Here is a 24,025-nt window from a genome sequence, read left to right as displayed (position 1 = left end):
CATGCAAATATTTAGCATTATGTGAAAAATAATCATGTATAAGCATTTCTCAAATGCCATTCACCATAAAATCAAACACATGCGCAGGCAAGAAACAATTGCAGGGAAATGTTAGTTACAGATTAAGATATTAGTAGAGCAAGCAACTGGAGAAGGAAATCATTGAGGAAGACTGAAAACACTTTGTTTTATAATCGTATATCGATGCTACGTTTATTCAATAATAATAATCGTACATTTTATTAATCTAAATATGAGTAACATTCGTTGAAGATTCATCTTCCATATCCAAGAAATGAGTAAAGAAATAAAAAAATATTCTTTATTAATAAAAATTAAGTATTGCTTATGTAATCGTTAATATAATATAAAATAATCAACAAAATTGATTTTTAAATGTCCTCCACATTTAGCTTCTAATTTATAAATTGCTAATTTTCCTAAAATGCAAAGCTAGTAAGAAGAGAATTTTTATTCATGCCCATGCTCATAAAACATGATTTTCTGCACATGCTCTATACGTTACGCAAACTATTCAATCTCCGTCTTTGTCGCGCAATATCACTTTGTATCACTTTATAATTATTTTATATAAAATTTCTTTTTAAACAATTTTTTAAATTTATTATATATATATATATATATAAATTTTTTTATATAAAATATTCGTTGGTTTCTAAAAAAAGAACAATATTTTGTTCTTCAAAATTGAATGCCTTAATATTAATTATCATGCATGTAGCATTGATGTATTAATAGTTTGAAATATGAACTTATATAAACTAGAATAGAGCAAAGATAAATAGTTTGCAGGTGTATATTTAATATTCTAATATATATTGATATATATTAAATTCAGATAGTTGCAATATTTAATATTTAATTAAGAGTAAATTAAGAAAAAATAAGCCTTCTAAATTAGATAATAAGTTTTTTAAAGTACATAAGCAATCACTGAGAACAAAATGCTGTTCATCTAACAAATTTTTAATTTGCGATCAAACCAAATATTGCACCAAAAATGTATCTAGTTGAAAATATTAAATAAAAAGTGTACATCACAATTACTACGCCGCGATTATCACATTCTGTATCTCATAACGCTTATTATTGTACATAAAAAATGTGTTTTGAACGGATTTAATCATGATAGACATGCGATATATAAACGTGATACGATTTATATTATTTATACTTATTCTTAGCTATTAATTTTATTTTTTGTTTAATTTATGTAAAATATCATTATAAAATTTATATAACAATATACCAGTGAGCATATTATTACGACTATCAGCAGTTGGAATCACAGTAGGAATTATTTTAGCGTGTTTTGGTAACAAGTAATGTATCCAAATATTGTTTTTATATACCACCACCATTTAAATCCCTGTATTATAATGCAAAAATCATAACTCGCAAAATGTTATGATATTTGCACTATATATTAAATAAAATTGTTCTTAAATTAATAATCCATTTCAAACGTTTATTTAAAAAATATATTCGCGGTGATAACTGATTCTGATCTTTTTTTTAATTATAATCTCACTTTTCATATATTGATTTGATCCGTGAATTTCTTTAATTTGATTAATTTTTGTAAATGATATGGTTTTAATTATAACTTGATTATTTCCCGATCTAACAAAATCTGAAGATATCAGCTCCATTATATCCTATCAATTATAAAATAAATTTTGAGATACGAGATTTTATATAAGTATATCACACATAATACACTATATAAATAATACATCAATAAATTGTTCTAATATTACGTGAAATTTCACAAATATCTACGCGCGATTAGATTCATACAGATAGATCAGAAATCGCTTAGATCTTTGGCTTTAAGCTTTGAGCAGGTGCCGGTGGCGGCGGCGGTTTTTTATTATAAAATGGAGCAGGCGTCTTTGAATTAAATAATACGTCCGTTTTTGGAGTAGCGTCAGACGTACTGGCTGGACTCTCATTCAAGTGCTCGAATTTAAATTCTGTGTGGAGTGTAAGTCCCTTGACGTTTTTAGGCGATTTTCTCTGAATCTGTTGAATACACTCCGATATCTTGGAGCCTAATTCTGATTTAAGCGGAGCGATTCTCTTCGACTGAATTTCAACGGCAGGCATCGAAAGAGTCGCAACGTTATCCTGCGTTTGGGGCTTTGCGCTAACGTCCGGCTTTATGTTGCCAAATAGCAATGATTTTCTGTACTCGATATTATTACTACATTTGATAGCATCCGGATTGGTGGTGGATATCAGATCAGTCTTAGTTATCTGTAGCGATTCTTTGAGCGCGGCGTTATCACTGACTGTAAATATTTTGTTGTTCGCGTTACGAGTGGTATGTTTTCGCTTCGGCGTGAAATAAGCGAAGATCACCCCGAAAAATTTGCTACCGGCAGTGTCATGTGTCTTTGACGTAGGAACACCGAGTGACTTATTAGCATGCGGTTTGCGTTTCTCTTTAAAACGGTCGAAACTAAATACGTACGTAGACATCACGTCCTTCTTCCAGTGCTGTCCGGAATTCCTGACGTACCAAACTCCGAGTAACACCAGAGCTACGGCGGGCACCACTCCCAAGAAGATAACGTAGAGCGCGGTTATAAAATCATTCCGCGCTGAAAGCACATGAAATGCACATCATATATAGTAGAAAATGTAATTTATAAAAAATCAATATATATCTCAAATTAAAATGTTTTCTTAGATTAGTTAATAGTATTAAAGAGTATTATTTTTCCACTGAGAAATTGATTAGAACGCTAAATTCCGAGAAACATTAGAGCTATGGCGGGCACCACTCCCAAGAAGATAACGTAGAACGCGGTAATTAAATCGATCCGTGCTGAAAGCACATAAAATCATATCATACAGTCGAAAATCTAGATCTATAAAAACATAATGTATGTATATCTCAAATTAAAATGTGTTTTCTCAGATCGAGTGTGATTTTCCATTAAGATTATTTAGAATGCTAAACAAAAACGTGATTTTTTTACTTCTATCGACTAATACATGGATGATCGATGAATATAAATACGTAAAATATTTACCGTTTGGATCTTCGGCTGGACCGCTATCTTCGGAGCCTCCGATTCCGGGATTGAGACAGTCAGGTGGTCGAAAGCCGCGGTTACAATGGCAATGACCAAGACTGTTACATACTCCGTTACCGTTGCAATTATTCGGGCAACCTTTACCGCCGGATACGGATGCTCTCAAATCCGACACTGACATACATTTTTGATTTACGCACATCTATATATATAAGCAAATTATAATTATTCAAATTATATCCAATTATATTTCTAGTCTACTTCACAATAAAAAAAAATATACTTTCGCCGTTGGAAATACTTCACCTTTCCGGGTGCACACTTGGCACCATCCGGTGCGAGTCCAGGATCGACCTCGTTCAATCCGAGATCAACTATGGCCGAACGACACGCTATTATTTTCCCGCCGTTATTGATGAAGGAGTGACTCAAGGTTGCGACCGACTCCATGCCAAATTCAAGTCGTTCATTCAAATGTTTACAATGTAGCATGCCGCAGAGGACATTTCTACAACAGATTCGATACATCAAACTCCAACTTCTCTCACTTCTATCATTCTCGTATGCGATATAGTCCCAACTTACCCATTGTTGCATTTAACGAAGCTCGCGTCGATGCGATTGTAACCGCAGTTACCGTTCTTCGTGCCTCGATTGTTCATGTCGTAACACTGTGCGTCGGAGGACCAACCGGTGGGGCCCCACAGGAGTTTGCATTGATCATCATGTGTCCTGCACGAGCCCTGATAGCAGAAAGCTTGGCCCACGCTGCAACCTTCGCCGTCCATCTTAAAGACGTCCGCCGGACAATACTCACTCTGACCCGTGCAATATTCCGGCAGGTCGCATTCGTGTTCAGCGCTTCGGCATTCCGTGCCCGCGCTCTTCGGCCTGCAGGTCTTCAGGTCGCAGCACTCACCGGTGGCGCAGCTTGCATTACTATGCAACATACAGGTGGTCACAGTTGCAGCAGGGATTGTCGCAATTCTCCTTCAAACCGCAGTCGCACTGTTCGCCCGATTCAACAAATCCGTTGCCACATATGGGACTGTCAAAGAGCTTTTGCGGCTTGTTCCTCAAACAGTAATCCATACCGTGTTCGAAGGCTATAGCCAGGTGTTCCAACGAGCAAGTAGACCAATGTGTAGGTCCGGACGAGCCGCTGGACGATGCCATTATGCACCTGGAAGTGACACAATAATTTATTGAAGCTGGACTTGGAGCAAATCAGCGAATAGCAATTTTATTAAAGAAAAATAAAGCCACGACGCACTTCTCTTCGGGACAGCCGCAATCCGGTCCGTCGTGTTCCATGCCAAAATTATGACCCATCTCGTGAGCAACGGTGGCTGCGACTAGACCGACGACGTTCGAATGATCCATGGAAACACCGCCAGAGAATTCGTACGTGCATATCGGTCCTTTAAGAGCCTTGCCGACCACTCCGTTTTCGAAGGTGATTCGCCTGGTATATCGAGAAACAAGAATATCAGATTCGTTATTTTTTTAACACGCAGTTAGAATCTACATAAGACATCTATGATATTACAAACAGTACTTACGTCAACAGCTGAGCGTTATCGTTGGGTATATCCTGGACCAACTTCTCCCTACGATAGCGCAGGAAATTAGGACAGAGTGGCGTCGCCGTTCGGTGATAGATTTATCTCGTCCGACTCGGACCACACTTGCACGCCAACCAGAGCGATGAATACGTTTAACGGCATATACAGCTACAAACACACCGAAATACCCTCGTCTTGTATTTTGCATGGAGATTTCGCGGTATCGTGATACGGTTGAGTACGCGCTAATTAATCTCTCTGTCCAGCTGCATTGGAGAGTGTACGCTGAATATACAGAGTGTCGTGCTTTCTCTCCGTTGTAAATATATTAAAGGTCAAACGGAGATCCATCATTGTCGTTGATGATAAATTTAAAAAAAGAAAATGGAATAAAAAATATTTAAACTTAAGACCGATTAGCAGAATTTTATTTAATATTTCAAGCAAATTTTATTTTTAACTACTTTAATTACCGAGAAATTTAATCTCAAAAATTGCATATAAATCAATTTTTGAAAAATAATGAATTTAAACAAAGAAGAGAGTAGTTGCTCGCATATAATTAATAGAATTTCAGTTCTTGAGGTTTCTACTTTCTATAGAAAAAAGGTATCCACGGCTTGAGTATCCACGAGAACTTAATTATGTATATAACAGCCAATTAACTTAGATTAAGTAAAATTCGTGGAATGGAATTGCTAAACCTGATGGTTACAGTCCAGCGAATTTTAGGAAAAGGAAACCGCAAATGTTCAAAGCGTCTAATTGGATAATAGAGTTGTTGAACTAGCGCCGCTTTAGTTCGTTCTCATTCGACTTGAGGTCGAAATGAATTATACGTCTAGTTAAGTGACAACGATGACGTTACTTACAGCATTGATAATGTTGGCGATGTCCTTACAGTGCTGATGTACTTTATCCAGATTTTCGTCGAGCGCCATATATTCCTTCTTGTCGATTACAAGTACTAACTCTACGTAACGCGACTGCCTATTTGCATTGTAGGGTCCCCGAATAATTTCGGCCGCTCTTTTGTGCTATAAAAAAAAGAGCGACGTGATATTGATTATAAAATTCATTAATTTTAGTTTTATTCATTAGAGTTAATAATTCAAATGCAAGATGGCGAACTCTGATTTTTCTTTTATCTCATCGAAATGCTAAATTATTCACTTTAGATTATTAAAAATTCAATTTTAAATAAATTTTCGCCAAGTGCAATAAAAGAAAGCAATTTCAAGACATGTTTACAATTATTTACGAGTCTTCCAACAAGAAGGACAAAAGATCGGAAGCAGAAGAGCATGTACGTGCAAGCAAGTCGCTAAGAATACGAAGCCTCCTGCGACTACGTTCTTTGAAGTCGTATATAATTTACTTCAGGGGGAAAAGGAAGAGGAAAAGCGGTTTGCGCGAAATTTTTGTTTTTTCCCGTCCTTCTCTGTGCACATACGTACCCTGGAGGGCCTTTTAATCTCGCGATGATCTCGAGAGAGAACGTGGTGCGGCGGCGTGCCTTCGTAACCTGCAACCGAGGAAAAACATCAGACACACAGGGACACGATAGTCGGCAGCGAGATTCCCGGTAGACTCGTGGCAGGACAAAGAGCCTCCGAGACCTTGCTCTCACATTCGTTAAGTCCGTTAAGGAGAGACCAGTCTTTCCGAGGCGGGTCTTTGAGCCCGCGAGCTCACAGAAGGAGCGAGGGCATCGTCACTGAGAGAGGACGAGGACCCGAGAGGCTTTAGCTGCTAAAGGCTGTGTTTCACTCATAGTCAAAGCTCGCGAATACCCTTAAAGAAGTCCGCGAAAATCGCATCACCGAAGTTTCTCGCGAGAACAACGGATACGATCTCGACAAACGATTTATAAATGTCAAGTTGTGAGTCAACTTATTAGTCATGAAACTCCGAGATCTTAATTATGAATGTCGTTAACTTCGTAAGACGCGACACGTGTCACGTATCTCCTCGAAGTAATAATCATCTCGTCTTTTCGAGGTCAGAAGCGGATACTTGCATAATGTTAATCATTAAAGGGAGCGCCTGCTTTAGAGAACCAAAAAATAGGATTGGTTTTTGAGAATTTTTTTGGAAAAATTTACGAATCGTTCTGAATTTTTAGACATCTATTATTAAATATTTACAAATATACATTTTTTAGTCAAAAATGTGGACTGTGAAGGTCGCCTTTGAGGAATTGATTGTGAGTATAAAATTGACAATAAGTAGTGGAACGAAATAGTACGATTTTCAGTTAATTTTTTTTTACTTATTTATGCAAAAAAATGTTTAAATTAATTTTTTTTATTAATATGTTAAAGGTTCATCATGTAATTTCATAAGTAATAAAAAGTTTTTAGTTTTTTAATTTCAGACAAGATTTGGAGATATGAGAATGCTCGCAAATATTCAACTCTTGCGGTGAAGTTGCAAGAAGATTTTTATAGAGCGATCTTTACAGACCATATTTTTAACAAAAAATTTGTTGTGTATTTATAAATATTTAATTTAGCTTTTTGAAGTAGTCATTCTCCTAAGAAAAAAAAAGTATTGACAATAACTAAAATAATATCAATCGTTCTTTTTTTAATCTTTATCTTCTTAATCTTGATATTAGGTGTTTAATTCTTTGAAGAAACATCTATATGTAATAATATAGCAATATTAAATGGTTGATCGTCAGAATGCTTACCGCACGTATTATTGGCAATGAGATCGCTGTGCTTGTAAAGGTAATGCGAGGAATCCAAGTTCTCGTCTTCCGGATGGATGTAGTGAAGATTCTCACCATCGAAGATGACACCGCGCAATCCTCTACAAGTGGATAACGCAACCCACGAATCGGAAATATCTCGAACACTACCTTGGTAATGACAGAGTTCCTGCAAGATTCACATACGCGACTCGTGAATATTATTTATTAAAATACACACTTATTTTAAGAGATCCTTTTTGTCTCCAATTTTCTCTTAATTTTATCGACAATTTGTGAATGGATGTTCTCTCTTGGTTTCATCCTATTTACAATTTACAGCTTTTAGTTTATATATATGTATAATTTTCCTGGCTATAATACAACTTGCTACAACTCGGGACGTAAAACTGGAAAAAGTTTTCGCGTAATTTCATCCTAGCGAGTGAAAAAGAAATTCATAGTTTTTCATGAAGGTAAACTTTTAATTAAATTTATGTTTTAGCTTCGCGCGCACACACACACACACACACATACATTTATATATATATATATATATATATATATATATATTTGTGTATGTATTTTATTTCATCTGATATCTACTTCTGTCATTGAACGTGCGATTCATGATAAGTGAGTCACAATAATGCGATGATGCATCAAGAAATCGTGCACTCCAGAAGCTATGAGTTCGCGGTCTTATCTCGGTTTCTCGGATGCACATCGAAATCGTACATCGGCTCGCAGTACAAATATAGTTGTCCCAGATTTCTGGAACGTGCACACGCCGTTGGCGAACTCCGACGATTTTTCACGTTCCTTTTTCCGCCGCGAGGAATGAGGGAGGAGAGCCGTTTACTGAAGAGCAAGCACGTTACTTTCCCGAAAGAAATTGCTCCGTAGCACAAAGAAGCTCGATCTCGCAAAGGGTGGGTATCGGGATCGTCCCTGAAACGCTTTCTCCGTTACTAGGGCCATCGATCCGCGGTCCATTATTCGATTGCCAACATATAAGGGAGGTGTACACGTCGGATGGACGGGAATTGAATTAGCAAGGGAACGTGTCGATATCGTTCAATCATCATCGTATGATTATTTCATGCGAGCGTGATGCTTATTTATTACCAGCAGCTCGCATATTTCATTCGTTTTTGCTCGTCTCGCGAAAAAAATGCGGTAAAGACGTTTTTCGCAGGGCAAAGTTCCAATCTCGATAATAGATTTATAATATTTATAATCAATTTGTCAATAGCAATAAATTTAGTCTTATCTGAAAAAAGCAGATTCGTATTCTAGAATTTTCAATATTAAATGATGCAAGAATTCATTAAACAATACAAGGATTTAAATGCACGAGAGAGAGAAACTAGGAATTTATTTGCATTCAAGGATCTATGTTATCGCGCCTCAATCGTCATCGAATGATTATGTAATGCAAGCATGATGTTTATTTATTTTTTCCAGCAACTCGCACATGTCATTTATTTTTACTCGTTTCAGTGAAAAATACTGTGAAGACTGTTCAGAGCAAAGTTCAAATTTCAATATTTTCGATTATAATCGATTTCTCAACAGCAATTTTATTCTTATCATCAGAAAAAAAGAAAAATGCGTATTCTAGAATTTTAGAATTTTAGTAGAATTTTAAATAATGCAAATATCGAAAAAATTGCAACAATTGATTTAAGAATTTATAAGAATTTAAAAAAAGAGATAAAGAAAGTAGGAATTTATTTGCATGCAACACAGAAAAAAAATTAGTTAAATTTTAGCTATGATAGTTAATATTTTTAGCTATAGAATTCTCTATTTAACTATAGCTAAAAAATATTAGTTATTATAGCTAAAATTTAGGCAGTATTATAGTAGTTAATTTTTTCCGTGAGATATCTATATGTTGTTGCGTATCTAAGCATTATATAAAAATATATTGCGTAAATTACAAAGCTTCAGTGAAAAAAAATATCAAATATCTTTTATAAATATGTTTTACATAGTTTTTAAAGAATTTTAAACGATCGATACACTTTGTTCGTAATATACACGGCTTTTAATTTTTTGCGCACACGTGATTGATTTATAGAGTAAGTTCGTGCGCGTTTAATTCACGTTAGACACAAAATATCCATAATCATCCCTCACCTATATGCGTCCAAGGATAATAACCGGGGACCTCGTTTGATATATAACGGATGGATAAAGCATACAGCTTGATTCATTGTCGGATAAGAGAAAAATTTCGCGAGAGCGTAACGTGCTCCATGGAAAGCGCGTTACGAGGCGTGTCGACGGAATATGAAATTTTGTATTCGCCCACGGTAAGCTTATCCTCGCTTCTATTAAATGTAATATCGCGTGCGCGCCGCATTGGAGATTATGTAGATTTATATCACGAGAGAGAGAGAGAGCGCTGAGCGAAAGAAAAATACATTTTGTAACAGCCGCGTCCTTATTACCGGGATGGTAAATTTCAGAACCGCACGTTGAGAGCGTAAAAAAAGGGCTTCTATATATCCTCGTAATAATAAGGGACTCCAATCGTTTTCCCTTTGGTGGGAATTGTCCCATCTATCGCGCGGTTCTATCTCGCATATATTTGCTTCTATTTTCTCCATTAACGAGCTTGAAATTAATTTATCCGCGCGGATAAAATGTATATTTATTACCACGAAGAACGGGACGATATGGAAGCCGGAACCGCCAATTAATTAAATACAATTGTGCAAAATATAATAGTAAATACGGTGCTAGCGTAACAAACTCCGACATTTGACGGCGATGAGTTTCACGCATGACTTTTGTCCCACATTCCCGATGACATTTTCTTATTCAATCATTGTTCGCCTATATAAACACAGCAAGATATCGCAATTGATGAGAAAGAAGCTAGTCTTTGTGGTTAATAACCAAGTAAATAGTATTTTTCACTTATTTTTTTCCCTTATTTTAATTTTACTTAAAAATGAAAATAAAAAATACTATTGATTTTATCATTGCTGCTTAAATTAATTCTATCATTTTCTTTTATATTAATCATAAGATAAATAAATTTTTAGCTTTAAATTTGCTGAGAAATGCTTCAATAAATCCAGAGTATTTTACTTGTCAATCATAATTAAGAGGTACAGAAATATAATATAATTATCATATCAAAATTGCAGAAAAATACTACTATAGCTTCAAATTGCAAAACAAATCAATGTTTATCACTGTTTTCATGTTTACATTTAATTTAATTATTTGTATATTAAAAGTTACTACTGCTACTTTCGCTAAAGTGATATAATCGTCACGCGACTTCGGTCAAAACTTTTTAATTAGTCGAATAACATTTAGAAATTCTTGTCATAAATTTCCATAAAATACAGGACAATCTCAATCAGTGCGTGAAATTAAGCATAATCGGTTTTTTTATTTACTACACGAAGTTCTCTTCTCTATTTTTATAGAATTTACTCCGAAAATCATGGTAATCGTGAGACAATATGGAAGAATTTTATAAGAATTTCTCTGATTAATATTTACTACAATAAAAAGTATTAATATATGTATATATTATGGTAAATATTAATATTTCTATTCTGGGGAATTAATATTAATCAAATAACTCACTCTCTCTTATAAAATTCTTCTAGTGTCATTGTCTCACGATTGCCACGATTTTCAGGTAAATTCTAAAAGAAAATTCTCTCTGTGTATATGTCGAATAATATAATGCCGAATATATTAAAAAATCGATTTTCCATTTTTTTTGTTTTCTTTGCCGCTTTATTTGATTTATCGTCTGTAAGGCACGTGTTAGCCAAAATAGCTGCGAAAAGAAACGTTATTACGATAGACAGCGGAATCGGCCGAGTAACGTAAAAAATTGTCGAGTTTTCCCAGAGCGATTCTCGCGTTTTGCGCGACTCGCTTTGCGGATATGTCGCAATTCAACGTATTCTGTGACACTTTTTCCTTTTTTTCCATCCTTCCTGCCTTTCTCCCACCGGCGCTTGAATTATAAAGCGGAAACACTAGCGCTCGCGCACAGTTTTATAACGCGACGGCGTTATATGCCCGTCATCCGCCGAGCCCAATACATCGTCGTCCCTTATACACATTTGCTGTGTGTTTGCAACGAGACATTGTATTAAACATGCAGACAGACAGAGAGTGAGTCACTCCGATCGATTTCGGTCGAGTCGTTACACCTATGCACGGTATGCATGTACCTTATATATACCTATCTGCCAAGTCCATCCGCGATGACGGCAGACAGATACGGCCAGACAGAACGGCGGACATCCGCGGAGAGATTTTTAATTTTCGTGGGACCGGAAGTTTGAGCCGAGCGTGGAATCGAATAAACTTTCCCAGTTATAGGTGGATTTGAATTCTCCGAAATGGGAATGAAAATTTCTCTTCCGTTTGAAACGGAAATTACTTTTAATTATAATAACTAGCTATTTCTCTATTCTACCTGACATACTTTTTGGCCGATCCGATTAAATAAAACATCGTCTAAAGTTTTTTAGCGTTGGCCGATTATGTTGCAAATATATATATATAGCAACGTGAAATATCTTTTGTCGGTAGCAAGTTAATACAACGTGGTGACGTCAATGCAACGTTCGACAAAAGTTCTGGCAAATTAAAATTAAATTGTATAGGGTAGCCTTCTTTATATGGTTGCATCATAAAATCGATGCTTCTATAGTCGATTTCTAGAACCATCGTAAAACCGGGATTATTAACCTTTCTATCTAAAGATTAAAGTATAATAAAAACTAGATGTGAATAGGAAATGAGAAAAAATTTACATTAATATACATTAGCATAATTATAAATAAATTGCAAGTCTTTTTCTAGTAAGATAGCGATGTTGATCTTAAACAGCTGATTTGTGCTTAGCTCAGCAAAACAACGTTTAATAAACACAACATCTCGTTGCGCTTTATATAATATATAAAGATTTTGAAAGTAATTAGAGAGATATGCGATGAAACAAGAATAAAATAATATTTAGCAAAAATGATAGGCGATAATAATATTTTAAAAATTATGCGAAACGTCAGAGATAAGAGGAATGTGTGAAAAATAACATGTCCCAATTATCCCTCTTCTAACGGAATGAACGATCGTGCATACGATCGTAAATTTTACATCGCATATCAAGTCATAAAATGACGATAATGCTCTTTTTTATGCGGCCATTCGACATATGTCATCGAATCGAGCGAGTGAATGGCCGCGTGCGACCAACCCTGGCTTCAAGTGGAATGTATCTTGGACCGAGCCCTCTCGATATCCCGATAAAATTACGCTTGCTCGATATCGATTAACCGACGTTGTTTGCGGAAAGGCAGTTAACACGCCACGGCGTGAATACTGTGGGAGTATCCAAGTGTACTTACAACTTTCGACGGGGTGTGCACTTTGTACGTGCCACGATGCTGGTGGCGTTGCTGATAGCCGACCGGAATTAAATCGGTGTTCAGTCGAAGGTCGAGAACACGCTCGACACCGTCCACGTTGAAACCCACCGTCAGCACGTCCGCGTGCTCGATGTCCTGAAAAATACAAAAAATATCGCAATCTAAAGTTTCTGTCCGTTGATCAATTTTTCTTCCTTTCTTACGCCAACGCTACAAAAAATGCAAAACTGTGCTTCGAAGGATCTATATTAATCAATGATATCAAGTTTCAACTGATTGGGAATTTAGAAGAAAGGATTGTAAACGAGAAATAATTTTTATCATTTATCACATAAAAATATAACATGTATTGAAAAAACTATTCTCATCAAATATTTTAAAAATATTATAAAATATTATATTACACATAAAAATATTATATAAATAAAAATATCATAATTTAATTTAATTCAAATAGAAACGAAAAATTGGATTTATATTTCGTCATGCTTTACACATATATTTATATTTTGATACATTTATATTCAATTTCAATTAGTAGTCTGTAATGTTTATTTTCATCATGTTTTCTAAAATTTGTTTTCATGTATATTATACTCTATTATAAACTTTTTGTATGCAAAAAATGATTCGTTGCGAGCTGATTCTTTCTTGTCACACCAAAGAGCCTGATTGCGCACCTGTTGCGTTAATAGCGATAAAACTATGCTTAGAGCTGAGAAAAGAAAATTTCTCTCTTGAAAATTGAATTCCCGAGATTGTTGTATCGACTGCAATTAATTTTATACTCTGATGCTCGCTTTCTCCGACCATGAAATCAAATGACTGAGTATCCAACAACCCGAGAATATTATATGAACAATAAACAAGAAACCGGACATCGGTGGAAACTTATTAATTGTTGAGCGATATTAAGCAAGCAAATAGCAAAACTTTTATTAACGAATAATTAATTCAAATGTAAAAAAAAAAGTAGAAAGTTTGTAAAAGTAGCGTATCTAGCATAAAATAAAATAAAATAGTATTCAGCTGATGTTTGTGAATTCCATTTTTCAATTTTGGAAATAATAAAGAAGATATTTAATTTCGTATGACAACAATTTAATCACGAATGACAAGATAAAGTAATAACTCGAGCACGCAGAAGTGATGAATTTTCATGAATTTCTGAAGCGCGATTTCTACGCCTATTTATCAAAACATGATTTCAATCCTTGATTACCAGAGCAATGGCAATTATTATTGATGAAACAGCTGACCATGCGTCGCATTTATCGTTTTCGGTACGATTAATGGAATTTACCGTCTGCCATATCGTTTGAAATCACGTAAAACAGTTAACAGTTATTAGATTACAATTCCGTGAGAGCGGAAAGCTCGGTTCGAAATTCATAAACTCTCGGAGAGAATCAAGCGCGTACGTACAACGTCATCCCTGTCGAGCATACGCGTGCCGAGTGCGAAATGAATTTGCGAATCTCGTTTGCGCCAGCGACATGGGCGATGTTTAATTCATGGGGTACGTCCCAGTCGGGATAAGCTCTTTTCCCGCGAGCGCTTCGTACCGCCGAACGCGGATGCTGCGTTATACCTGCGGGTACGCTGCACCGAAGATGACATCGACAGCTAACAGCGGTTTGCTCGGTGATGGAATCGTTAATCTTGAGAGGACAATCTGGATCAATTTTTAGACGTATTTTTAGCAGTAAATTAAATTTGCTATCTTTGTCGAGACTCTTATTCAGAGTACCCAAATGAGACAGATTAAATCACAACGACCGATTTCCTCATTAATTTAGAACTGACTCTTTAAGTTTTTCAAATCGATTTTCTCGACGAAAATATCGCGCTTGTGAAATAATCAGCGAATAAAAATTGGATTGAATTCTAAATATAATATTAGAATATATTTTTGTGCCGTTTTACTTTAATCTGAATTTTTTTTAAGAATAAAAATAAAGTGCATCACTAACAGTAAATAAAATACCGCTTGTTGGAAGTAAAATTCAACGCTCTTTCGCTACAATCTACATAAAAAATTGTACAAAAAATTTATTAAAAAAAGTACAGAAAAATGTCAGAAGCCAGGCAGGATTAGTTAAGGTGGTCGTTGCAACTGACGTTTTAAAAATTTAGACGAGATCACGTGTGATTCCTAAACACCGCACAGCCATTTTACGTCCTTATTTACAATTTATGTTGACGCCAAGGAGAATACAAAAAACGCTTCTAACTAAGCATCTTTCGTCTCGCGCTTGCAAAGACGGAGCAGCTCGATGGAAGCTCGACTCTTAATTACTCTAAGTGCCGCGTTCAATTGAAATTGTGGCAGTAATTACTCGTGTAACGTAGCGCTGTAGAATTGGAGAACTAGCGCTTCCACGCTAGAACAGATAAATCGAACGAAGGTACTGCGCCAACATGCATTATTGATTAACCTTCTTGCCTTTCGATAGCGCAGTATCGCCTAATACACCTTTATGAACTCAACATCTTATTTTTAATAAACTAAGTCGCAGAAGATGAAGCATTTCACTTGCAATAATTTTGCGTCCGTAGTTGAAGCAATAAAAAGAATAGCATTTTGAAAAACTTCATCATTCAATTTGATAAGGAAAAACCTTTAATGTATGTTATGTATTGTATCTTGATTCAGAATCATTAAGTGTATGTATATATAATGATTTTTTTACTATAATATACAAGCGAAATTCTTGTTACTATAAATAATCAGAAACAAAATATTAACATTTTCTACAAAAACTTAGTATTTTGAAAACAGGATGACAAATAGATGTTTAACACGTGCGATTTTAGTTGGACGCTTATTTACGTAAAAGGGCACCTTTTAATAGGATTACTAAGTATTAGCAATGCATGAAAAAAATATGATAAAACAATGTCGGAGTTTTCATATTGCGAATATATGATCACTGAAGCGATTTTCAAATTTAATTAAATTTGATATTATTTTAAATATTATCTTATTCGTAACGAAAATTTAATTTCATATTAAAATTTTATTTCATATAATGAAAGAATTACATTTAAAAAGTATATATATATATATATATATATATATATATATTATAAAATTGTCTGTGAAAATATTGTGATGATAGAAATATAAATTAAAATTATAGCTTAATTGATAAAACACGCGCTTGTTAAATGACGCCGATCTTTTATTAAACTTTCAGAGTAAAATTAATTTAATTATTATTACATTCAAATACATATATTGTGATAAGTCAGAATCCATTAAATAAAATATAACTTTTAATTCAACAGTCTCTGCATTATGAAGTTTCTCTATATTTATACGTGTTAAAAACTGACTTTCCAAAAAGAAACGCATTAAGCAAATTGAGGAGAATCTTCAATGTAATATCTGCGAAGCAGCTTACATTATGTCGGAAGACAAATGGCGCAGTAACGATATTTCTTTAGGAAGCTGTCCGACTATACTGTGTATGGGTCGACAGTACGTTCCTTTGAAATCCTTTCAGTGTGGTGTATATCATTGTTCAGTGACAGTTAGCAATCTATACTTGGCTCGTGGCCACCGCAGAAACCGTTTTTTGATATCGTATCGTTTGCTAGCTCTTATGCTGGCACGACCTGCATCCGTCTTCCGTCGATATCGGGAAACAAATATTGTACATAAATATATACCGCCAGGTCACGGCTATTTGGTATAGATATCTCACATTGAGATATCGCAATCTTCCTTTATTCAGTCAATATCTTTTGGAAGGATATAATTATTCCTTGTATAAATCATTCCCTCTTTGCGACATTTGCGCGAAAATTGATATCATTTTTCTTTTTTTTCTTCACGATATCAAGCCACATTTATATGTGTATAATTTTAAAATTTATTTTAATATTTTTAATTTACTTCTTTTTATATGTTTAAATTTGTTGCAGAAAATTAACAGAAAATATACACACATAAATATTTCTTTTATTCAAACTTTAGACGCAAATAGACACTACAAATAGATCAAAGAATTCATAGATAAAACGTAACTTGCTAAATTCGCAACATTTTATGTAATATATAAAATAATTGAAAATTTCGTATAAATGCAGTCATTCTGTACACAATTTCGTTGGATTGAAAGTGGCTAAAGCAGACCCAAGGATATTGCCAAAGTAAATGCGAAAGCTCGCGAAAGTTCGCGGACACTTTTTGCTCTTCGCTCTGTGTTGGCGCATTCCAAACAATTTAGTTGGTAAAATTCAACAAACTACATTATCCGGCCTGTTGGATTAAAACAGCTGGTTAATCGTTTCAACTTTTCCGATGGAGAGAGTCCGGCTGCGCCGTGTCGTTCGCATGTCGACGGGAAAAATTCGCCACGCGTTGTCCTGCCCTTTTTAATCCCGTAAGCAGACGAGTTAATCCGACTCGACGGAAGGAAAAAGGAACGTAACAACGGAGGAGAAAAAAAGCGGAACATCCGGTAAAAACAGAAAGATATGGAAACAGAAAAGATTCTCTCGCGCGCGAGTTACCAGCATAAAACTCAGCCGAGATGGTCCTTACGTTCCATCCATTGTGTGTGAATACCCGTAAACTATTCTCGCTCACGTTTCCGGAGTTTCCGGTTCCGCGGTTCTTTCCACACCGTCGTCGATTGTGCGTGTGTTGCCCGCCTCCTCTCTTTTTCCCCTCGAAAATTCCAAGAAAAGAAAAGCTTTTGACGGTGACGCCGATCTTTTTAGGGAAATTCTGTTGGGGCCGCAGAAACGTCTGCCGCTGGGAAAGACAAATTGCGAGGAACGTTCGCACGAATAGAAATGCACAGCACGATTCACCCAGGACGTTTTGATTAATCGCGTTCCAGGGCAATTTGTGTTCAACATTCGACGGCACGATTACTATAGCTTTCATATTTAAATGCAGTTTTCGGAAAAACTTCTCTCTCCGGTTGTTATATATATAGTTTATTGTACTATAAATAAATAAATAAATAAATATATATATATATATATATATATATATATATAATATCTCAAAAACATTTTTTACTAATCACAGTCGATATATTTAAAAAGTTATTGAAAATTAAGATGGCCTATTTATTTCTTCATTTTGCTTTATTCTGCTATCTTGAAAATTATGATTAACGCATTTATATAAATTATTATTTTGAGATATTCGAAATTTTCGTTAAATAAAATTATTTGAATAAAAGAAATATTTATATGCATTTTCTGTTAATTTTCTGCAACACCATAATATAAAAAATAAAAAGAAGTAAATTAAAAAATTTTGACAAACATTATAAAATTATACAATTTTATTAATGCTTTTTAATTCAGACGATAGAAATAAGATTGAAAGCCGACATGAAAAAGAGAACTCCACATATATCGCGTATCGTTTGAGGACCATTGAATGGACCTTAAACGAGCTTTATCGCATTTAGACAAAACACGCGCATCAATTCACACGCTTTCAAAGAGTCTAATAGATAACAGAGGATCGTGGCATCTGCGGTACGATTTAAATGCGTTAATGGCGCGTAGTTTTTGCGATTTTAATTATGGTGCTGTTATTCGTACGATCGCGTCATTATTCGTGTCACGGAATACAAAATTGTCACGCTCAACGCGTTACCTTCGGTAATTGCTTGGTTGCGGATCGCGATTTATTTGGTACGGTTGACCGCGAAAAAGAAACTCTAATTTCAATTTACTGCATCGTAACGAGGCTCATTTATCCGCGTTATGTTTCGCGCATTGATGCGGTCGCATATTATTTCTTTATGCAAACGTTATTATATGTTACACGTTTCCATAACAAGAGAGAGAGCAAAGCTAGACTGTTAATTATAAATAAATAAAGATTACAGCAATGCGCCAATTATAACGGTGACATTCGCTAAAATTGCTATAATTTTTTTATTTTTCGTCGCAAAAATAAAAAGCTAAAAACCATTAATCAAATTATTCAGCGTCATTGTTCTAAAAGATTTATGATCTAGCGAATTTATAAATTGAAACTCGTTAATCGAAAGAAGATTTTCTTATAATTTCGTCTGCGTTTATTTCTATTCTTGCGATAATATGAATGATAGCAACAGAAATAAATAAGATATCTATATGTATTTATATGATTAAGCTTCTCACATCTTGAAATCCTGTTGTAATAATCTTATCGTATTGACAAATATTTGCGTCGGCATCAGACAATTACGTAAAAAGAGTAGATATACATGCAAGTTTCGAAACTACGTCAACAACAACTGGAAAGAGAGCGAGTATAAGCGTGCTTCTATTTCGATACACGCGGCTGCATCGATTGAAAGCGAACAGAATTAATTAATACGAATCCGACACGTGCGACATCGGCACAAAATACGGGCGGTTCATTGACTTTCTAGACCGAAAAAATTTCAAATATCCGTTAACTATTACTAAAAAAACATTTTTGTCTTCTGGAATCGAAGCAATATTTCATTATATTTTTTTGCAAAACAAAAAATTTCCAATTTTGTCTATAATTACACGATATATGATATATATAAAACTCAATTAATTTATATCGAGTAATTTTTCTAATTGTTTTTAATACTGTACGTTATATTTGGAAGCACGTGTCGTGTACGCTATTTTTAACTTTGCACGACTGGAATTTACACGACTCCCCTGACGATCGGAAAATCGTGCATTCCAAACGCATGCTGCACGTACGCATAATACGAGCGAATGCGTGCATGGCCGTATTCATTCTCACGACCACGCCAAGGTTGCGGGGAATCTGTGTTTTCTTTGTACAAGCTTTTCCTTCTCTCTCTCTCTCTCTCTCTTTCTTTAGAATTTCTGGTATTGTAACAAACGCGATTTGTTCGTAAAAAGGCACGGTTTGTCCGTAAAAAAAAATTGCAATATCGTAATTTATCTCATTCTTGATGATTTCTATTGAAGTATCCAAATATACCTTCAACAAATATTATACCTATAATATTTTTAATTGTTTAATGTTTAATTGTATAAAAATTTCAAGTAAATGCAGAAAAGATAGATCTGAAAATAATGAGAGAGAATATTAGATTATTTATTTTGCTTTTTGATTTTTGGAAATTTTGTACTTAAAATAATTGGATTTAACTGAATTTTTTTCTACAATTTCTTTTCTTCGTTATTTTATTATTCATTTAGTAATTATTATTTATTTTATTTTTTTATAAATATAAATTAAACATTTTTTGTTTCTTCTTGATATCTCTGATATATATTTTATTATGCAAATGCGATATTAGATCTGCTATATATTGTTGCAATGCAGCAGCATTGTGTGACTTAATTAAATGCTTGAGAGTCAGCAACTATTAAGCTCGAATTTACGAGAAAATGCAGACGATTCTCTTCACATACGTTGAAATGATTTCAGTACAGTTTATAGCTTCGCACGCTAAACTCTACGCATTCTCTGGTTGTGCTCTATCGCACTATGATTCTGCAAACAGCTGGCACATACAATATCACTTATAGAGGTTCGTCGTAGTTACTTTACGGAATGAAAGAAATCTTTAATCGTCCTAGACCAACACTGAGCTCGCAAACGAAGGAAGTCTCGTTTCCGCAGTTTACCGCCACCGGCAGATGTGAACAAAGAACTTGTCGTTGCACCTATGATTATCACAATCTAATGGTGCAGATTATATCATGCAATGCGGTTGATGCAATTCCGCTTCAGTCGAACGATATTAGCTCGAATTTTTAATTAACTAAAACATTTTTTTTAATTTGTTAATATGCTTTCTAGTTAAAAGCTTATGTGACAACTAACAGTAATAATTAAATAGTTTTAAGATCAGAAAATAATCTTTCATAATGTTAAAATAAGAATAAAGAAGAATAAAAAATGAAGGGAATTTATATGAAATTGAAATTGCTTTGTACATTTGTCTATACGTATCGCAAGTTACAGAATCTCATGAATATTGACAAAGTTTATAAATTATATATCAACTTTGAAATTATATTAAAATTATAAAAAGTTGAAAATTATAAGAGAGCTTTCGCGTTACGTGTTTATAAAAAAGTCTTGCAAAATAGTCGAGAAATTGAAAAGTTGTTACTTTCTTTTTGAACATTAAAAAATACTTGAAAGATCGTCCGAGCGCGCTACTCCACAAGAATATGTTAATTAAAAATTAATTTTATAATCATGGCAGAGGGAGCAAACTTCATTTTCGCGGAAGAATAATCGACCGCGTTTCATGCAGCTAATGATGTATAATCTAGTAATTACGTGAGATCTGATAAAAGTACAAGATAACACTATTATATTTTAAAACTACGCTTTCTCCAGAAAGGTTTTATGCTTCGGAGAATAGGAACGCCCTACACATCAAAATAAATATTCGTTCTTTAATATCGTTCAATTAGTTTATTGCAACCGATATTATTCGACTGCTCCATTATTTGTATAATATAAATACACTAATAATATCTGAATCACCATCTCGTTGACTCGCAGCATTCATGAAATACTTATCTTTTCTTTCTAAGCACACACTTTGGGCGCGGAAACTCGACGTAAAATTGTATAGCTGCACATAAAACGAGATCTACTCTTCTCGCTGTATTTCTTATTTTTTATAGGAATATCTCGCCAAGTGGTTTAAAATCTTAACGCGGCGAAGCTAGTAGAGCTTTATTGAAAATTATTAGACAATAGCATTTACTCGTCCTACAGCTTTCGCGTATAATGATTCAGTCATGTAATTATTGTTCCTCGAGTTTGATATAATGTTATTACGCCAATGTTTATTACGATTACGATTTCAACTTATAATTAGCTCGACTGCAGCATCTCAGTGCAACGAATTAAATGATTACATAATTAATATCCCAAATTATTACAAATTTCGGAATTACTACATACATATGTAAATGCAATTATGACATTTCAAGAGGAGCGAGTAAATCAAAATAAATATTGAATTAAAAAATAACTAAAAAATATAAAAATATAATTTTTAATTTTGTTATTATTGTAACAAAAAAGTTACTATTGTAGAAACGTACGATAAGATTTAATGATAAATCTTATAATATATATAGAAATAGAAATGAAAATTATTAATCACACAATTGTGTGATTTCATTTCTATCCGTCATGTGACGAGAAATTCAAGATATTCACAATTTCCCTGGCTTCTCTATCAACATTTCTTGATTGTTAGATTTCTCTGACCTTGCATAGAGTTTCTACGGTATTCTACTTTAAATAATGATTCCGTTTCGCTAAAAGAAGCTCAAGAGCGCAGAAGACCTATGTGAGAACTTTGTATTCTATTTACAATAAACTCAGTTTTCAATATGTAAAACGAGAATGTTTCCATTTGTATGATGTTATCAGACCGAAAAAACATTACAAATAATTCGAAATAATTCTGAACCAAGATACAATAGCAATTATTTTATCTTAATATTGAGTGACAATTATTTTTTCCAAATGCTGCTTTTTTCTAGCTTTAATTGGAGCAAAATTATTGTTACTACAAACAAAATATTACCGTTTTCTGTATTGAAATTTTAATTTATTACAAGTAGAGTAAAGTTCACATATGCAGGTACATTAGGATATCGTGAAATTTTGTCTTTTTATATCACATGATATGCACGTGAAAGATGCAGAAATGCGAGCAAACAGGCATGTGTTACTTGAGATACTATTAAATAGAAAACCATAGTTGCTACTTCTAGCCTAGCTAATAGATGGATATTGTCTGTAAGCGCATGTGATAACGACAAACAAGGTCAATTGCTCGTTTCATCGAAGATTAAATTGTGCAGCTTGTTCGATATTGGCCATCACCATGACCCATAATCCTAGTTTGAGACAGCTACCAACAGTTTCAACAGAGATAGCAATTGATATATAATAATAATCAATATTTAAAAGAGATCTAATACACACCCATACATATAATAAAAAAATCCACATTGCTTTATTGACACATATTAAGTAGTTGCTCGTAGCAACTTCCTATTATTTTCATTATTTATAAGAATTTATTGTGTCAGAAAAGAAATTTGATTATTTTAATAACATTATTTTATATTAAAATCCGTCATATATCATTTGCTAATAAAATTCGTATATTTCGTTCTTTAAAACATTGGATTACTAATATATGTTAGCAAGCTAGCACACCTATGTTGCATCTATCTATTTGCACAATTTAATGGACTATAGATATAAGAGCACGTAGTATATTAATATTTTTTTTTCGATTTATTTAGACATCGCTCGTTTTATATTCTCTTCAATCCTACTTAAATTCAATCAAAAAGTTTCCGTCGTTCCAGAAGAGATCGTGCACGCGATCATAATTTCTATATCATTACATGGGACTAAATCACAATTCGTCGTCGCATGCTAGAAACCGCAATCTTATTCGACCGAGCAACCGCGATATTAGTAAACTTGCACACGTCTATGTCCTGCAAGCTCGCATGTTAAGCGGTGTGAACTGTATTTAGTAACATTGAAGTAGATACTAGTGTCGAGTTACTATGTCTGAACTAACGCACACGCGAAGACGTACATGTGTATCTCTATACAGTCGCAGTATTTGGGATTGCGGTGCTCCAAGTTTGTTTCGCGATTCTAGGATTCGCGCAATGTTGGTGCGGAAATTTCAGGATTTAAAAAAGAAACCAATAAAAGAGAACGAGGCAGAAACTTAATGCCACACGTTACATTTTTAGATTTTATATTATGTTGTCCGAATGTTATAGACATTATTTTTCCGAAAAAAATATCGTCTTTAAAATTGCTTTAGATTAAAACGAGAAGATTATTTAAGTTTTCACCAACATTTTAAATATGATGTTCGCATAATATAATTTTTATTTTAGTCGACTCTTCGTTCGAAATATTTCTGATTTCGCTTAATTTTTGAAACTTCTCTCCTAAAATTTCTGCGCTATATTTACATTGTCACAATTACGCAGCATGCGTCCGCGTGCATTATGCGTCTGCGACGCGGTCGATGACTGCGCTGGATGGAGGCCAATAAAGCGAATTGTTCACGATATTCAAAGACGCGAGAATGTCCCAGAAGAATATAGCAGCACTAAAAAGCATGCTACTTATACGCGATATTCCACCACAGTCACCTTTTATTGTTATATTTATCGTTATGCCATTCACGCGATAACAGGACGATATCGTTTGAAAATATCGATATCGTGAAAAATGTAAAATTACTTTATTGTTTGGCACGTTTTTAAGTACGTTTAATCCTACAA

The 24,025-nt window shown here is 34.2% G+C and overlaps 1 protein-coding gene across 1 annotated transcript in view; it reads right to left on the bottom strand.

Moving 5' to 3' along the window:
- Window positions 1-24,025, bottom strand: part of Meltrin (disintegrin and metalloproteinase domain-containing protein meltrin) — an 82,434-nt gene that overhangs the window by 5,346 nt on the left and 53,063 nt on the right. The window contains 12 exon segments of the mRNA XM_029316453.2: window positions 2,498-2,627; window positions 3,063-3,267; window positions 3,372-3,573; window positions 3,651-4,027; window positions 4,029-4,248; window positions 4,339-4,530; window positions 4,628-4,695; window positions 4,697-4,798; window positions 5,503-5,667; window positions 6,088-6,155; window positions 7,326-7,515; window positions 12,725-12,880. Of these exon segments, the coding sequence (XP_029172286.1) occupies window positions 2,498-2,627; window positions 3,063-3,267; window positions 3,372-3,573; window positions 3,651-4,027; window positions 4,029-4,248; window positions 4,339-4,530; window positions 4,628-4,695; window positions 4,697-4,798; window positions 5,503-5,667; window positions 6,088-6,155; window positions 7,326-7,515; window positions 12,725-12,880 (2,075 nt within the window).

The sequence above is a fragment of the Nylanderia fulva genome, unplaced genomic scaffold, assembly GCF_048542155.1.
Source record: "Nylanderia fulva isolate GAGA-0341 unplaced genomic scaffold, ASM4854215v1 Scaffold51, whole genome shotgun sequence".
NCBI classification, from domain to species: domain Eukaryota; kingdom Metazoa; phylum Arthropoda; class Insecta; order Hymenoptera; family Formicidae; genus Nylanderia; species Nylanderia fulva.
Note: the sequence above shows the minus strand (reverse complement) of the source record. Positions and strands in the feature narration are given on the sequence as shown.